General features: G+C 42.0%; 1 protein-coding gene across 1 annotated transcript; it reads right to left on the reverse strand.

The window, feature by feature from the left end:
• Positions 1 to 5142: 5142 nt before the first annotated feature.
• LOC138203902 (astrocytic phosphoprotein PEA-15) lies at positions 5143 to 6866 on the reverse strand. The gene is made up of 3 exons (XM_069158917.1): positions 6692 to 6866; positions 6387 to 6542; positions 5143 to 5308 (listed from the first exon to the last, which is right to left on the reverse strand). Exons 1-3 carry the CDS (start codon positions 6861 to 6863, stop codon positions 5244 to 5246), a joined length of 393 nt encoding a protein of 130 aa, XP_069015018.1. The 5' UTR covers positions 6864 to 6866; the 3' UTR covers positions 5143 to 5243.
• Positions 6867 to 19135: the final 12269 nt, after the last annotated feature.

The raw sequence follows: 19135 nt of genomic DNA on the forward strand, positions 1-19135 counted from the left end.
ACATATCAGTAAATACAATTAAATGAATATCACTTTTTTTTCCTTTTTTTTTGTAAAAGCCATCACCCGAAGCTGAAACAGCAAAACATAAATGAAGAGTATAACATGAAATAGAAAAGTGTTGATGCGTGGCCTGCTTAACTAAGCACAATGTTTTAATCCCCTTGATTTGTTTCCAGTTAGTAAAACAAAATCAGGATATGTAAAAACAACAATATATAGGCATTAAATAAATTAATCAATTTAAAAACAAACACAGTGATATATATTCAAAATACATATTTACAACCTAATAAAATGGAAAAAAACAAACAAAAACAAAACAGCAACAACAACAAAAAACAGTCTTATCCTTAAGGGAAAATGTTACTTGTTTGAATGAATTTTAATTGTTAGCTGAAAACCTTCACACAATGTCTACCTCTTCATTACGTACTTCATCTACACTCATGTATTGGTTATAATTAAATATTCACCATGAATACGGATGTATTTTAGTAGGCTTATACTTTTGCAGCATTCACTAAGTCGATATGTACTTGGTACATGGAAATCCCAATTTGACATCATTTGTGACTGATATGTTTATATATTGTGAGCCGATTGGCTACAGAGCAAAAAGCTAAACTATGCCAAATGTATAATCTGCCTCGCGATGAAGTCAAATGGGCTGTGCCACACGGTGACATTGAAATTGGATGGAGGAATGCCACATGTTGACGCCGACAGTGAATAACCTTAAATAAATCTTTGAACTAAGCTTTGATCAGAAGCATCTACAACATCAGGCGATTTGGAGTTTTGTCAAACTACATTCGAACTACTAACAAACTACCACACAGTTGCTAAAATGAGTCCATTGCCTACTGAGATTTTGAGAGAAAGAAAAAAAATAATAAAAGTCACTTGGTCACATACATCTAAATTCACAAGCTGCTATTCAAAAAGCACCTCAAATAAAAAGCAACACAAATAATATTCCATGGCCCTAATCCTCCCTCGCGGTTATTTTGTACAATGGTGGAAACGCGTGCTTAGATTTGCAAAGAAAAACCTGCCTTTTGGTTTGTTAAATTACCAGAGCTCTTCACAGGAATTGGTAAAATGTAATCCAACATTTATGGCCAATAATTGCATCCATTTTAACACGGGCAAAGACCGTTACCCACAGGTCATAGCAGTAAGTGAAACTGCCTTCCTTCGCCTGACAAAATGCTCTTGGTTCAGCTCTGTGATAGATGCAGTGGTCCCACTCAAGCTACAGGAAGGCAGCCACCGCTTCACTCGGGGTCTGGCCCTGCACGGGCGACTCTGGACACAGAGAGGAAAATCCACCCTGAAATACTTTTGACACTGTTACATCTGAAAAGATCAGTGCAGATATCAGGATATATTTTATGATCAGGTGTTGGATTAGAAACCAGATTTACGTGTAGTTGTCAGAGAGAGAGACGGTGGTAGCGTCTGAGACCCTAACGGGATTATTTTCTCTCTCTGTACGACTGCTGAATTTTGGTGGAATGCGACAACAATTTAGTTGATGAGTAGCCCTTTCTCTTTGGGCCAAAAGCACCTTAGCAAATTAATACTCGCTAATTTGTGCTGAAAACAAAGTACAGCTGATGTTGATGCGATTTTGACCATAAATCAAAGTAGTGGAAAAACTGAACGTTTGACCTCATGATGGCGCTAGATAAAAAAAAAAAAAAAAAAGAAGAGGAGGAATCACCGAAGTTATTCCAATTCAACCTCAGTGAATCATGAATCTCTCCACCAAATTTCATGCCAATCCATCCAACAGTTGTTGAGACATTGTATTCAAATGTCAATCTCAAGGTGGACATCAGGATTCCTCCTCTGGTGACTATGAATGCGTACGTCAATGTTCCTGCCAATCAAACCAGTGGCTGTCAACATATTCCAGTCTGGACCCAACTTACATGGACCACTGTCGATGGCTAAAACCTGAACCCAGTTCAATTTGAAGTATCGCATATCCGGTAAATAACAGCGTTAAAGTATTAAAGGGTGAATTATTCCTTTAACAGTAAAAAAAGCTTGATCTGACCTTGATTATCTGGATATTCTATGCAGAGAAACATGTCTTGTGTTCACAGACCTCGTCGAAACCGCTGCAGGCATTAAAGGACTCTTGAATTTTAAGACTTTGCTTGCAAAAGAGCAGAACGCGTGTTGAACAAGATCTTTTTTCTTTTTAATTCCTCTTATTAAGTGCCACTCCATCCAGCACGTACGTTCATGCAGTTTCAACACAGGAATATCAGAGTCTTGTCAAACACCCTGACTCGTCACAATTAAAGAGCTCAGTTCTTTAGATTTAGTGATTTGTTTGGGAGGATGTGTTACAGTGCAGAGTTTTCCTACAGACATAAATGCATAGGATACAAATCAGTCCAACACTACAATATACGTACAAAAGAAACAAAAACAAAACAAAATAAAAGATCACGAAAACTGTGATCAAAATAAAAGTCTTGGTCATTGGCACTAGGGTCGGAGTGGAGCGTGGTGGGCAGGGAAAGGAAGCGGAGCTGGGATTAATAACTAGTCATACTATGATAGATTTTTATGTGGTTGCCTCTTCTTTTTTTTTTATTAGATTTTTTTTAATCCTACAGCTTTGAGTGCAACAAACACAGGTGCAGAAATAGACCACAGACATTCTGTACACGCCGACACTGAAGTCCTTAGCAAATTTCAGAATAAAAGTTTGCGTCGCTCTCTTTAAAAGTGAGAGCCGTTTTTTTTTTTTTTGACCGACTTTGACGTGTTGTGCCGGCGCCTGTCTCCGCCTCGCACGCAATCTCTCACAGTTCTGAGAAATTTCAGGGAAAACAGAAAATCTGCTAAGGCTTCATCGCGGGGGGGAAAAAAAAAAAAAAAAAAAAAAAAAAGATACACAGTGTTTCAAAAGAGCAGTTATTATAGTTTAGTTTCAACAGTCTTGCTAGCTATTGTGTTGGTGCATGATCGGGAATGGCATAGGTTACGAGCCGTCGTGTGCATTAGAGATCATTGTCTACTTTATGTACAGTTTATCAAAGTACGTCTTTTATCAATTATCACATGCCGCGTTTTCTTTCTGACGTTTTCTACCATCCTGCACGTTTTGTTTTTTTTCCTTCCAGCGGCCTTTCATTCAAAGACTAAATCGCACTGGTCAGTTACTTCCCGCGCGACAAAAGAAATGTCAACAGAAGGGTGGGGTGCGGGAGGATGTGGGGTGGGGGTGAGGGAGGGGGAGTTTTCATCTTTTTATGCATCACGCAACGACATTTTCACACAGCAAATATGATATCCAATATCCTCTCTCTCTCTCTCTCTCTCTCTCTCTCTCTCTCTCTCTCTCAAAATATACTTTTGTATAGTCTAGTGGAGCCCAAAGCCTGTTTTTTTCTCCTCGTGAATGTGTTAACGGAGACACAGAATGGTTTCAGAGTTGGTCAAATTAGAGTGAAAGTCTTCAGTTGCAAAACCAGACTGTACGTACAGTTCGGCGGAAAATTCGCGACTAGAATCAAGAGTTCTCTCAATGAAACATAAATCAATATATTATTTCTACTATATCGTCTCGTAATATATTATTTATATATTTACATCTCTAACCAGCTCATACAAAAGACTTTCACGCTAACTGGTCCACCAAAAAAATACAACAAAAAAACCCCAACTACGGACAGGGAACTTCCATTGTATAGAAATAACGGCTTTCTATTGTAAATATTTTCTCTAAATAACTCTTGCTATGATTATAAGCTAAAGGCAAATATTGGCTTTTCCTATGAAAATCAACTTTAAATATATTCCTCTAAAATATTAGATTTTTTTTTGTTTTTTTGTTTTTTTTTTGCTCTTGAAACATGATATAATTATCGATGTCAGAGTAAAGGGAATGCATATAAAACCTCTAGCTGTCCTTTACGTTTGACTTAAAGTTTTGTTTTCAAATACAGCAAGCGCAGGTTCACTGGTAACTAGTTTTTTTTTTTTTCCATGAACTATATGTGATTTAAAGGAATAGTTAGACATTTGGGGTAAATATGTTTTTTCTGCTTTGTTAAATCAGAAGATTGATGGCTTTCTTTCGGGTCAATGAATATGAACCTGCGGCCAGCAGTGGGTTAACTTAGCTTACCATGAAGACTAAAAACAGGGGAAAAACAGCAAGCGCTACTCTGGATAACAAAATCCACCTACCACCTCTACTGGATCTATTTTACTTCAAAAAACCAGGGCGTCAAATGAGGCTGTAGCCATGCTAGCTGCCCCCCCCCCCCCCCCCGATCTCCAGTCTTTATGCTAAGGTTCTGCTAAAGGACAGAAGTGAGTGTTCCTTTCAAATCACAAACACGCCTGCAGCTACACTATAAAACAAGAATCATCACCAAAATGAGCCACAGGAATATGTGTAAGATTTAGATGAATTTCTTTTTACCACGTGATAACTTGAGCTGCAGTTTTGAGTTTAAATGCGTTTCAATCATGTAAAACTTTGTATTTACATGTTTTAGCTTCATTTCATCTTCAGATAGTAATTTAGTAGTTTTCAGCAATTGGCTATTTTGCGCATTCAAGTTGAATGAAATAAAAATTTAAAAAAAGAAAGATTTAAGTGCTGTTAAATTACGCTCGTCATAGTAATGCGACACTGTACATACGATAAGGGCGCATATTAATCGCTTCTATGGTTTTCTATCTGCTTTTTCAGAAGTTCTGAAAAAAAAAAAAAAAAAGCGTTGCCGTTACATTTTGTTGGTTAATGTGAAAGCAAGGTTTCTAATTTCTGCTTCCTCGTGGTTGTTTTTGTATGTTGCATGAACACAATCACAGATTACACTCACTCTGAACTGACCCACTCAGCGTCTGGATCGATGTTAGACTTTGGCTCTCTCTCTCTCTTCACACACACACACTCCGTCCGTCCGGCTGATGATTTCTTCTCGTAATGTCTTTAGTTTGTTTCCCCTTCGGCTTCCCGTCTCCTCGGAGCTGGCGAAGCGGCTGCGTCGCTACGATCTGACTGGTTGCTTTGTTGGTGGCTGTCTGCGCGGTTCTGTGTCACGGCATGTGGTACTGCGGGGGGGAGGGACGGGGGGGGGGAGGGCGGGTGAGAGGAGTGAGGTGGGGGAGTGATGGGGTTGGTCAGAAATGGTTGGTCGGTTGATTGGACTTCCAGGAGTGAAGAACTCGAGGTGCAAAGATCGGGGCTGAGGATCGTGACCTCACACTTTTTTAGGGGGCGGGGCCAACTTGATGATCTCATCTTCAGAGGGCTGGCGGATGATGTCTTTTTTTTTTTTTTTTGTCCAGGGGTGGGGTCGGGGTTTGGGATATTGGATAGAGAGGGTGGAAAAGGGGAGAGGCAGAAGAGAGGCATTATTAGAAACCTTTACTTTAAACAAGTTGTAGTCAACAAGTAAAAGTTAGCACGTCACACCCGTTTTAGAAACTTTGACTCGTTCTCTCTGGAAAAGTCGATTCATGGAGCTAATTTACTGCCCAAACCCCAAAAACACGATTTACAAACGCCATACGATTCAATGATAATGTAGTTTCCGCTTTAGCTGTGCAAACTTTAATTTGATTCACAGCGCCACCTGCTGTTATGGAGGGCAAACTACTCAGGACATTTGTTTAAAACAATTGTGAGCAAAATAACAAAAATGGCAAATGTCTACTGGAAAACTTTTCAACAAAAAGAGTTGGCAGCAAAAACCAAATAGAGAGGGGAAAAGATTATTTCATTGCAATGTGACAACTCTCTTAAAACACATGCCTTTTGACAGTTTATAGATTTTTTTTCAATCTCTTTCTCAACATTTCTGATGCATAATTAAACCATTAACTTTTATGCATCAGATAGAGTCAAGATTAAAATGTATCAAAACCAAAAAGGGGCGAAAGGAGAAAAAGGGATAAGAACAACAACTAAATCAATAACCAGTATATCATAATATACAGTCTTTATTAGGTTTGTTATAACTCTCACATTTAGATTGGAATCTGGTATCTGTCAGGCTTTAGTGGTTTATAGGCCTGAAACATTTCGGCATTTATTAGATGCGTGTCTCACGACAGCATTCAACCAGACGGTCTGTAGATTTTCATTATGAAATATAATAGTTCAGACCCGTTTGTGATGACAAAAGATCCTCATATTTGACCACTTTTCACTTAATTACTGAGAACCCCGGACATAGAGATTGAGAAACACTGGTTTAGAGGATGGTTTTTTTTGTGTGTAGCCACTAGAGGGCAGAACTTGACCAGCTTTGGCAGAACAGGAAGCCAATCAAAGAAACCTCTAATGTTCGTGATGCATGAATCTGTCTCTCCGCCTGCATGCGCTCGATAGAGTGCGTTACCTTTGTACTTCTTGGCCGAGGGGATGCGCGTGAGCTTCGTGTCGATCTCGTCATCCTCGGAGATCTTGAGCACGGTGGTACGGTACTCGATCACCCTCGTCAGCAGGTCTGGTCGCCGCGAGATCTCGAAGATGTGCTCAATGTATGACAGGTTATCTGCAGGGGGGGGGGGGGGGTTGATAGAAAGATTGTTTGTTTTTAAAAAGGGCCTCCAGGCGTACCACGCAAAGATGCTCCAGACCTCAGTTAAGGCAAAAATAAGAGGGAAATTGAAGCTGCATGACGACTTCCTCCGTGTGTCTCACCCTGGGCCAGCTTGTCGTTCTTCTCCAGGTAGCTGAACCACTCCTTGGAGGAGGTGATGTTGTTGCTCTGGTCCTCGGGGATGTCCTCCTTGCAGGCCGATTTGAGCTGCTCCAGGTCCTCGTTGGTGATGTTTTCAGACAGGTCGCTGAGCAGAGAGCTGTACTCCGCCATGGTCTGGTGGGGAAAGGAGAGAGGGGGAGACGGTTAGATCGAGGGAATCGAAACGATGCTTCAGGTTACGAGGACTTCAAAGCGAAGCAACAGAAACTGTAACGGATAAAGAACGGCGGCCGGTATGATCCCGGTGTTGTTAAACTGCTCAGTGTGCAGCAGCCCACCTACTTCCCAGACTCCACAATGGAAAACAGTTGGGGAATCTTAGCTAATGATAATAGCATACTGTCAGAGTGGGATGGAAGAGCACAAACACAAATGGAGTCTTCGCTCTCTCTTTTTTTTTTTTTTTTTTTTAAGTTTGTTGCCAGGTTGTGTTTTTAGTAGACGGACGATTGACTGAAGAAACACAACAGGACAAAACAGGACTAAACACTGGCTTGAAGTTTAATCAAGAATGTCTTGAAGGGCAGATCTATCCATCCGTTCGGCCTCCGTTTCCCTCACAAGGTTATGCTTTTATACTGATGTTCAGTTTACTTGAATGCTAAGCAAAAGAAATCCAAACCCTGAAAGAGTTTATTCCAGGTTTCATAGAGCTCTATTGTTGTCCAAATAACTGTTAAAAAATAAATCAGAAAGTAATATCGTTGCACATAGTGACATGCTCCTTCCCAACAATGAACATGGGCTCCGTAGATTTTTTTCGGGTTAGTCCCACACACACACCACCCTGCTGCTGTAAACGAAAGACAGAATAATATCAGCATCGTCTTTTGCGCTCGGTAAAGTCCACAAGTGTCCTCAAAATGGACTTTGAGCAACAGTATCGGGCAAATAAACTAGAATTCTAGTGTGATTTTCGGTGGCTCTACGTGTCCCTCTAGTGGAAGGATCGAAGAAGACAGTTTCTGAGTCAGAATCACGGCAGCAGATCTTTGTCAAACCTGTGTGTATTTTTGTACGTGTTAAGAGGACGGGTATCGGTTTGAATAACTGATTTTAAGAGGACCATTTTTGCCACAAAAATGTGAAGGAAAGAAGTTAAGTCTCAGTTTACAGATTTTGGCCTGAAATGGGAGCAGCGGTTGGAGGATTCAGTACACAGGCATGCAGTGGTTAAAGATCGGGCTCGCTTTAAGGAATGGGTGCCGTCAGGATCGCAGGCTTAAGGTCGTCCTCACAAAGAGAGGGTGTGTGTGTGTGTGTGTGTGTGTGTGTGTGTGTTTCTTATGAGCGCGTGGGAGTGTGTGTGTGTTGGCATGACAGTTGCTTTTCAGAAGTAGGCAGCCAATGTGAATACAAAAAAAAAACAAAAACCTGTGAAACAGAGACCGAAAAACAGACAGAGGGATTCAGACATGTTGCGAAGCCGTCTGCTCTGTTCAGTTGCGTCAGTTTTAGAAGAAGCAAAGGAAAATACATCACGAAGCAATCGCAGGCTTCCAACAGGTCAGACCGCAGATCATATCTCGGTTATTAACATATTTAGGTCAAGCTATTCACATAAGTGTACGTCCAGATGATGGCAATTACTGTAGATATGATTTTCGGTTTACAGCGCGTGAAGACTTAAGGAGGAACAGTAGCTCCGTGATTTGTGCAGATCTTTTGTAAAATTGTTGGGTTTTGGGTCGGACATTATAATTTATAACGTTTTCCAACATTTGATAGAACAATCCCCGACCAGCGATTTATTTTATATCAATGTGTTGATTCACAAACTTCAAAGATGATGTATTCAGATATCTGGTTTCCTGCAACCAACGGCCCAAAACGCAAAGCTAATCTGTTTAAAGGGATATTTCACAAAATAGAAGCAAATTTTTCTTATTTGAGAAGCTGGAATTTGAGTATGCTTTGCATTTTCTTTTTAGGGATTTATCGAAATGGTAAGCGATTATTTTTCTCTCGATTAATGAACTGAAGTGATCTAAAGCGATTAATCAAGAAATAAACTTAAAATGATATACTGCAATAAAATCTGATGCTATATGAACCAAGGAGGCGCCACGATTTTCTAACATTCGAAAAAAATCGATTACTCTTGGTCTTAAATGTGCCCTGGCGTCTGCTTGTAATGCGTTACTCTCGTCAGAATGTGGCGGCAATGCACCTAAAAGCTGTTTACCTCCCGCCGTTAAACACAACGAGAAGGAGAACACGTTGCTAAAGGGTCTCGAGCATTGCAGGTAAAAAAAAATGTGGGGATGAAAAATCGATTAGTTCGGAGTCATTGTTCGAATAGTTGTTTTTGCTCAAAATCCCCAATTACTGCAGCCGATATCGGCTTGTTCACTTTAAACAATTCTTTATTCGATGCTGTTATGAAATGTTAGGATGGATAGTGCACATTTCTCCCTGTGCTGAGACTTCCCCAGTCCTTAGTGAGTTTAATGAGGCGGCAGATTAGCTTTTGAAATGATTAAGGTCACCTAGAAACGGCTGCATTTGAGCTGGATGGGATCCAGCGTCTCGCTCGACACACACACACACACACACACACACACACACACACACACACACTCCAGCTAACTTTGGGGAGCTGCAAGTTTGCAGCAGGACCACATCCCATCTCTTTCCACCCCGCATTTTTAAAAAAAAAAACATATGCTTTCCATTTTATCTCACGCAGCAGACCCCCCCCCCTCCCCCCCATCCATCCCCCACCCCTGGCATCCACGCAGCTGGCGAGAGGCTGCCGCGCCGTGTGGTGCATCATGGGCACTGGCACGAAGCTCTGTCTGCCTCTGATCCCCTCAGTCTCATCACGGATAAACACGCCGTGCAGAGAAGCCCAGAAGAGCGCCGTGATGAGCGGTGTGACCTATATAACGAGAGCCGCCGTTACCCGCTGCCGCCACCAGAGGGCGCCCCACGCCCCGTTCGCCGTGGAGCGTTACGTACCGTGCACGCCGGCTCTTGTCCGTGAAAGCACCTCGCCGTGCCGCGCTGCTATCTTGTACTTGTACTTCGATCGTCTCGGCTTCATCACAGGGCGCGTATGGAAAGCACTTGATGCTTCGCCGCCTGCGCTGCAGGCTTTGTTACGGTTTCTCCATGAAAAATGGACGCTCATTCATTCAATTTGAATTTAATAAAAAAATAAAATAAAATAAAAAAAAAAAACGCCGCTAGAAATAATAAAAGGAATTTCGAGCTACAACTTGTGACAAATGAATAGGTGACAAAGACTCCAGATCGGCGTGTGACGTGCGGGACGACGCACCACACCGGAGCAGCATGCGGTGGCTAATGAAACCTTCCCCGGGGCTGATTTAAGGTCAGATTTGCTTGTCTGATCTCTGATGGCTAACGGTGGCGTTTGGTTCGGTTTCTCTGAACCACGATCTCCGCCTCAGGCCGGGAGCATAATGATGACCGAGCGCTTTCACTGTGTGTGTGTGTGTGTGTGTGTGTGTGTGTGTGTGTGTGTGTGCGTGTGCATGTCCGCGCGCGTGTTATTTCAGTCTTAATTGTCCCATTCGTCTCCTCTCCAACCAGAAACAACTTGCTCAGTCAACACAAAGCTCTGCGTGGGAGAGAGCGGGGATATGCACCTTAAAGCCACTGAATGCAACGCGGGTGTGAATATTGTGTGTGTGTGTGTATGTGTGTGTGTGTGTGTGCCTCCTGTCTGCAACTTTGTGAATTGTGCAAGTGCTTAAGTGAATGTGTACGCTTCACCTCATGAGCTTGTGAATTGTGTCTATGATGGAGGAAGACTGACTGAAAGAATGAGTGAGTGTGTGTGTGTGTGTGTGTGTGTGTGTGTGTGTGTGTGTGTGTGTGGGTCCCTGAGCCTCCTCTCTCGACCCAGGTTGCCCTGCCTGATCTCTGTTTTGCACCACAATGGACTGGCACTGCTTTTGTGTACTTTTAAAGAACGAGGGGGGGAACAAACACAACAATGGATGGAGTGGCTACATTTAGTCTTTCTATCCCACCTCCTCCACATCGCTCCCTCTCCCTGCTGCTGTTAACTCTTTCTCAACCATGAATTAAAGATGTTTTAATTGAAAAAAAAAAAAAAAAAAGTACTTTTGGCCATGCTTAACAAAAGAAAAGAAAAAACTATTCATGTTTTGGTTTTGTTTCGAACTTTTTCTTGTTTCCTAAGTTGGTGTTTTCAATTGTTTTGAGCTTTTTGTGATCACTTGTTTTTTGTTTTGCATTAAAATCTGTTACTCCAACATGGAAGCTCATTATTGCCACTGCCGAAGGGAAATCTACTTTTACCAAGTGCTATTAAACACGTAATGCTCATTTAGGTTATTTTTTTGCTTCACTTTTTATAAAGCTACTAAAACAAAACATTTTATTATTTTTAAGTATCCTCACCCGCTTCTTTCGTGCAATCCTGTAATTACAAAAAATACAATTGACGAAATTGATTAATTAACACACAAGTAAATCAATTGAATATTAATTTCGTTTCAATTGAGAGAATGTGGGCACAAACAAACTTCCATATACAGTATAGGTGCTCTAAATGATATGTTTTTAAAAAATGAATGTAAAAAAAAACCAAGGATGTAAATTGTTTTGTTTGCATAAATACATACTGTTAAATATGGATAACACTTGGTAGCAGGATTGAGACTCACGAAGACTTATGACTATAGAAATACAGACGAATGTGATGGAAACGTCTGTAAAACTGGGTTTCAATGCAAGAGACGAAGGGGGGGGGGGGGGAGATGCATTTTTAAAATGGTCTGCAATGTTGTAGTCATGCTCTGAGGAAAAGAGTCTGTGAAATCCCCTCAAACACACACACACACACACCTCCTCCTCCCCCCCCCCCCCTCAACCCGGTCTCTCTGGGACGAGCCTGACACTGCTTCCATACATAGGAGACCCACTGTGCTTCACATTCTCATGAACACAAACATGCTTTTGTCTGTTCGTTCCTCTGTCTCTGCTGCCTCTGTGTGTGTGTGTGTGTGTGTGTGTGTGTGTGTGTGTGTGTGTGTGTGTGTGTGTGTGTGTGTGTGTGTGTGTGTGTGTGTGACACAGCAAGAGCAAGATAGCTTGTTCACTATATACAATTTTGCTAAGTATTAAATACAAAAAAGTGGTTTGAAGGTTAAACTTGAGAGAGAAAAAGAAAGACAAAGGTTTCTGTTGTAAATCAAAGACGATTAAAGACTCAACTTCAATGATAAATGTATTCTGTTAATGCTGTATTTGTGTTACGGGATTAAATATGGAAGTCTATTAGTGTCGAGAACATTGGTTCGAGCGGTGAATCATATCTAGTTGTGATGAATCTATGAGGGGAAGATGCTAAAGAAGAAGTGAATGCTCATTTTAAAATGGTTTTTTTTTTTCAAGTTCTGGACGATTTTAAGCTTTTAGGGGAACTAATCAACAACTTTTGGCACATAGCATTAAACACAATTACACTTCCTTTTACGGTTCAAATTATTACAGGAAATCAGAATCAGAAATACTTTATACGCGGAAACTAACGCCACACACACACACACACACACACACACGTCCGCACTGGGAAAAAAAAACAAGAAATTAAAAACAAGATAATAAATATAATAAATAACCATATATCAAAAAATACAAAGGTTAAAATACCTTAGAGTGCACTATTTCCACTCCGGGGTGACATGCAGAGAGTGATCGATACTCACAATATGAAGCTAGGGATTAGCTTAGCGTAAAGACTGTAAACGAAGGGAAACAGCTAGCCTAGCTCTTTCCAAGGATAAAGAAATCTGCCTCCTACGCACTCACTTCCCCTCGTTCCTGTCTTTATGTTAAACTGAGCTAACTGCATCCCGGTTTTAGCTTTGTCGCCTGCGAAAACGAGTTTTGGTTTTCGCATCTAATTCTGGACGACGAAGCAAAATGAAACTTGGAAGAGCTCACTCTGACGTCACTGCAGTGAGGATTACTTTTTTTTTTTTTTTTTGCACGTGGGCAATCATCCGAACGGTGCGACACTGAAAACAGTGTGCGAAGGAAGCCCTTCAGCTCGGTCATATCTGGAGACGCAGCCCTTCTCATCCCGTATGCAGACGCTCGCAGCTGAGAGGCAACAGCGAAGCAGTCAACCGTCGACGATCCTCTTTTTTTGTTGTTTTTGCTAGAATTTTGTCAAAGAAAACGACACCTTGCTGTGTTTCAGCGCGAGTGGAGATCAGATAGCCACATTGCCGCATCTCACGACTGAAGCAAAAGAAAGATCCAGTTCTATTTTAAGCTACAAAAGAAAGTCGAAGCGGCAGAGCTTCGCAGGGCAAAAAAAAAAAAAAAAAAAAAAGCTCGTGCGTTAATTTAAAAAGGAATTGCCGCTTTCACTTTTCACAGAAAATGTCTGCGAACACCTTTTTCTCACCATTATTCCTTTTGTCTGCGTTTGAATTATTTCGTTACACGTCCATAGGTCTCCGAGTAAATGGAGGCCGAGCTGGCTTCTCGCGCTCCATGACTAAACTGTCAACCCCCCCCGACCAACACCTCCCATCGTCTGCTGCTTTACATTCTCCAATCAGGCCATTATGCATCCAGACACGACCCACTGTTCTCCCTCTGTACCACTATTTTGGTCTCATTTTTGCACCCCTTCTTTTCTTTTCTTTTCTTTTCTTTTCTTTCTGCTCCGTCTCTCGTCTGTTTTGTTTCCTCGTCTGATTATGAAGGCTTTCATGAATGTACAGCAACGGGCACGAAAAACATGCAAGCACACCATTCACCCTCGAGTAGATCCGTGTTTTCTGTAAATAAATGCAGACCCGAGGGCGAGCAGAGATGATACAAATGGATGAACAAATCTCGGGTGAAAAAAAAAAAAAAAAAAAAAAAGACCTCGGCCTGAAAGCTGCGACGATGTCTGCCGTTTTCGTTTTCTAGTGAACGCCTCGCGCGTCACTCTTCTCTTTCCCGAGTGTGTCGACGCTCAACCTGCTGAGTGCTCGTCTTTGTCGAGGACTCACAGAAGAACAACACACACACACACACACACACACACACACACACACACACACACACACACACACACACACACACACACACACACACACACACACACACACACACACGTATACCACAAACCGCCAAAACTCCATTCACCCTCCACACCAATGACGTTGCCATGGAAACCAGGCCTAGCTTTGCCTTTAGGCCTGGAGACTGTTACCTAGCGACAGGGCAGAGACCACCACACTCCCCTTTTCACCTCACTTCGCACCCTTCCCAACCTCATTCAGAATAAAAGCGCGCCCCCCCCTTCCCCCCCCACGCATGGATGACTGATGTAGGAAAAAACAAAAAAATAAACAACAACTATGAAATGCATGCACAATTCTTTTGTTTGCATGTATTTATAGAAAACGTGGATCTACTCAAGTGCAAATGGTGTGCATGTATGTTTTTCGTGCCGTCGTTCTGTTGCTGTACATTCACGAAAGCTTTTTGTAATCAGACGAGAAACAAAACAGATGAGAGATGGAAAAACAACAAGAAAAAGAAGGGGGCAAATTTGTTGAAAGCTTCCTGTCCAATTAACAAGACGAAAACACTTCATTTTATTCTCTCCAACAATAGTTACAATTCAAAATCATCGACTCGGTAATAGGATGAAAAAAAATAAAATAATAATTAAAAAAAATCACCAGGAAACACGACGCACATGAAAAGAAAAGAGACAAATATGAGGGTGCTGATCTCTCGACTGACATCGTGACAGTCATATGATCAATAGAAATGCTCAAAACACTGCAGCTCTGTGTCCTCTGTCTCCCCCTTTTATCAAAGACACATGAACAGACACACACTCTGTCTGTCACACACACACACACAAACACAACGCTGGCCAACTGTGCTGGACTCAGCGTGGAGACAAGCCTTTAGATTTTACCATGGCAACCGAAGCACCAGGATAGCAGCTCAAAAATCTCTGAGATCTGCAGCGAAGGAACAGACTCTGCTCCTCCGTTCTTTATACAAACACTGTACGTCCAAACTGTTTGTCTGGTTTATTACCTTTGTTTCCTTCTTCTTACGCTCCTCCCCTCCCCCCACACACACAAAGTCTTTTTGTCTTTATTATTACTGTTGTTTCCTCAAACATCTTTCTCACCTGTTTTGAAATTACAATCTCTCCTGCAAGGAATCTAATAAGAAACACACACACACACACACACACACACACACACACACACACACACACACACACACACACACACAGGGCAGACCTAGCACATAAAACACATTCATCTTCATTCATCAGATGTTTTCGGGCGTCTTGCATCTGACCAACAACAAACCTGCAGGTCTGCTGCAACTCTCAGCCCCTTTCAATCAAGACTGAAGACTTTTTTTTGTTTGCTGCCTTTTACTGAACCAGATTTGACGATGTCTTAAACTGCACCGTAACTTTTATCCTATTTTAAGTTTTAATCACCGTTCTTAATTGTTTTCACGACTTCCCATGATGTCGCCACAAGCTCACGAGTTCTATTCGAACGCAGGATGCGCTTACTCACACACTTACGTTAAAATAAGTCGATATCGACTTTTGCTTGTACACGGTACACGCAAGCGGCGGTCTCCTCGGCGACGGTCGTGTGTTTGATCCATTTAACCGACCCCTGACCTCCCACCTGTTGCTGACTTTGTCGCTCTTGCACTACGTCTCCTGACTTCCCGTCATAATTACCGCGGCCACTAGACGTCGCAAAAAAAATGTAAATATGGGTCACAATTACGTTGCTTGCAGAGACAATCTCCACAGCCATGTTTTAAGGAGGGAACGGTCGGCTTTTATTGCCTCCTTGTGCTGTGAGGGGAAGCAGCCAAGTGGCACCAAACAGAAGTTGCAGAAGGACGACCAAAGTCTGTAAAATGCTCACGTCCAAAGCCAAAGTAAACAAAGTAAAGACTGATACTAAATACTGCACACCTCCCCTCACCCCTAACTCTTGCCTTCCTCTCTCCGTCTGCCTCGTTCCTGATCCTTCGTGTTGCACTAGGCGAGGCAGAGCAGCCGGACTCCATCTTGTTCATTAAATCTCTCGTTAAACATCCCCTGACCTTTCAGAACCTCCCCCTTCATCTCTCTCGCTCTCTTTCGATTTCACTCGATTGGACCGAGAGGCAGAGAGAGTAGGAGTCCCTCCCACTCTCCATCTTCAAACCTCACATGAACGACTTCACAAAAAACAAATCTGTTTCGCTCTCTATGTGTGGCAAAAATCCATTCTAAAACAGCGTAGTTCATATTCCAGAAAATTATATAATTACCTGATGCAATCTCTCTCTAATTTCAGCAATAGTCACTTTAACCAACGTTTGAGGGATCTTGCATCTCCTCCAAAATTTCTCCCTCTCAATTTGTCTCGTTTTCCTACATCTCTCACTCTCGGTGCAGTCGAGCGTCTCCGTGTCTTTCACAGAATGTATCGTCAGCGTTGCGGCAGCAGCAGGAGGCACGAAGGGATCAGAGAGTGGGAGGCAGAGGTGCTCGCGGTCGTCGCAAATGTCCGCCTCCAAAATCCAGCTCTCGGGTCAGAGGTCTCTCCCGCCCAACAACAGATATAAAAATGTGCATCTCTGAGCATGTTACTAATTCAATTTCCCTCCAACCCACATGCTTTGCTGTTTTTGTTTTTTTTCCATCTTTGCGCCGTCAAATTACATAAACAAAAATCAAAAGCCGACAAATGTGTCTGAAATGATCGTGAAATGATATTTAAAAGAGACTCAGCTGCTGTTTCTGGTGTTTAAAGTTTAGTTTAAATTTATGCACATATTTGTCCTCCATCCTTATGTTGCTGTTGGCCTGCTGCCCAATGTAGCAGAACTGTATTTACCAAAGTGACTACGTGCATTACTAACAATAAGTAACTGCTAAATCATTCTGTATATTAAAGCCGAAAGAGATAACAACCGTTATAGATAGTTTGTAAGCATTTAGACTATGAACAGGGTTCACATTTTGTTTAAACGTTACACGAGTACGTGCCGTGTACAGTCATTGTAATGCTGGTACTTTGTTTGTCTTAATGTGATTTCAAATCTAAAAGTTAAAGAAATAGAGGGTCATAAGTCCGATTGGAAATATGAATTTTAAGTACGATCAAAGATGTTTCCTTAGCTCAATACTAGTGTTGCATAAAGTGAGTCATTCTGAACGAGGTAATGAAAATTCTGCTTTAAATCGCTGTGTTTTACTGCGTGTGGTTGTCGGCCTTGGCAGCAGCCGTGATTAAAAAATAAAAAAATAGGTCGAATATTTTGGTTTTCATAATACCGCCTCTACCCTTATGTCTGACGTTATCACAGCCGGTAATAAGTGATTTAATCTTTTTCTCTCGCACATGCACACACAGAGAGGAATTAAAAATGTTGTGTAGAAGCACCATTACTGAATGTTGTTGTGACATTAAACAAATGACTAATAAATGCAGAAATATCTACAATACTTGCCAAGATCTAAAACGCTTTCCCTTTGAAATATGTGTCTAAAAAGGACTTACAGAAGAGGAGACCTGAAATTCTATATAAAGATGAAGTTTCCTGTAAGGAGGAGAAACATCACAGAATCAAAAGAAAGGTCCTTGACACTTGACATCCATGCTTTTGGTCTTGACAAAACAATGAATCACAAAATCCCATTATCTACACATTTGTTTACCGAACTTAACACATCGACACTTTTCAGGCGTCGCACAAGCTTATGTGCGAAGGGATGCCTTTTTAAAAAAAAATTTTTTATACTTCAATGAAAAAGCATTGTCACCTTTCAAGAGCATGTACCTAAATAAATATAGGAAGGAATAGTCCAGTGATTACAAACTTACACACACACACACACACACAAAAAAAAAAAAAAAAAAAAAAAGATTTCCTCTGTACACGATTGTCTCAGCATTGTAAATAAAGTTTTTTGTTAATTTTCTTTAAATTACTAGAAAATCCCGCCCCTTTTTTTTGTTTTGTTGTTGTTGTTGTTGTTTTGTTGTGTTTCTTCCATAAATGTCTTCCTCTCGCTGCGGTTGGAAATCAATAGTACTTTGTAAAAGGCACGAGTCTTTTGTAGTCGAGGTGCCATTCTCAGTGGTTGGTCTTGAGGCTACTCGAGGTTGGTGCAGCATTCAGCCGTTAGCTTTTGAAGCAATGAGAGGACACGAGGTTTCCCTATTTAAAAGGGTAATGGTCCTTCTTGTGGGGAATGTCCAGCCAACTGAACGGTGAAGCGTGAAATAGACACGCCCGTCCACTACAGCAAAACGTGAGATAGCCACGCTTAGGCGTGACAGTTTCACATTTTTCCTGTAGGTGAAGAAAAATAAAACCTACTGTATGCATATGGCCATGTGATTTACAGGAAAATTGTACTTTTAGGAAAAACACATGGTTGGGAAACAAAAAACAACTCGAGAACAACTTCGTCACCTCCTGGATTCAAACCTCTGCCTCCGCATGGCGATCCCTGAGTCATGCCACGAGGCCAACCCTCCTTCCTCCTAATTACACTGAAAATGTCCTTTTTACTCTCTGGGCGTGAAACTGTCACGCCCAGAGAGAAAGCGTAGCTAACTTACGTTTTGCTGTAGTGGACGGGTGTGTCTATTTCACACTTTGCCGTGATACTGGGTTGTCTAAAAGTATGGCAGGATGGGAAGGAATGCTGTGACTTTCTTGCCCACTATACTCATTACTATAATACACGGCTATAAACCTGGTGACCTTCCTGCTGCTATCCAAACTGTTTACACGACAGACCCCGAAGTTCTCCATGCTTACAAGTCACTTTAGGATTTAGGCAAGAGTGTAACATGAAACGCTCAAAATCTCAGGCTGTTCACCCTCCATTAAACTTACCCACAGTACATCTGACTGGTTCTCGAGCAACAGGCGGCCATCGATCAGCGCCGTAGGCGCCAAATTGAGCCACTTTGCCTCCCTGCAGGTTTCTTGTCCGATATGAAACAACAAACAGACGCCGCCTGCAGACGGCGACCGAGGGGGCGAAAGCGCCGCCCGGTCACCGCAGGGACTCGACCGCAGCACACAGTCAGCTTCATCCACCGCTGCTACACCGCGGCTTCCTTCTGTGCTACAGAATGACACCAAGCTGTTAGCATGCAGCTGTGTCTCCCATTTGATTTTTACAGGAGGTAGATGGGGGAAATATGTGAAACACAGTCAGAAAACGTTTTCCACGAGTCAAAGTTGTCGGACACAGGTCCCTTATATTCCGACGATACTACATCCCGCCCCCCGATAGCCGTAATCTGACTGCACCACAGACCTGTCAATCAAACAGACACACCCCCAAAAACACCCCTTTTCAGGGCCTATTT

This window comes from Embiotoca jacksoni, unplaced genomic scaffold (genome assembly GCF_022577435.1).
Source record: "Embiotoca jacksoni isolate LCO1_2020_lvr unplaced genomic scaffold, fEmbJac1.0.p SCAF_24, whole genome shotgun sequence".
Lineage (NCBI taxonomy): Eukaryota > Metazoa > Chordata > Actinopteri > Embiotocidae > Embiotoca > Embiotoca jacksoni.

Bases quoted from the DNA above. Each gene is read 5' to 3' on its own strand.
- LOC138203902 (XM_069158917.1), bottom strand. From the start codon at position 6,863: ATGGCGGAGTACAGCTCTCTGCTCAGCGACCTGTCTGAAAACATCACC. The intron at 6,543-6,691 runs GTGAGACACACG...CCCCCCCTGCAG, and splicing joins GAACGACAAGCTGGCCCAGG to ATAACCTGTCATACATTGAG. The intron at 5,309-6,386 runs GTAACGCACTCT...AAAAAAAAAAAG, and splicing joins CTCGGCCAAGAAGTACAAAG to ACATCATCCGCCAGCCCTCT.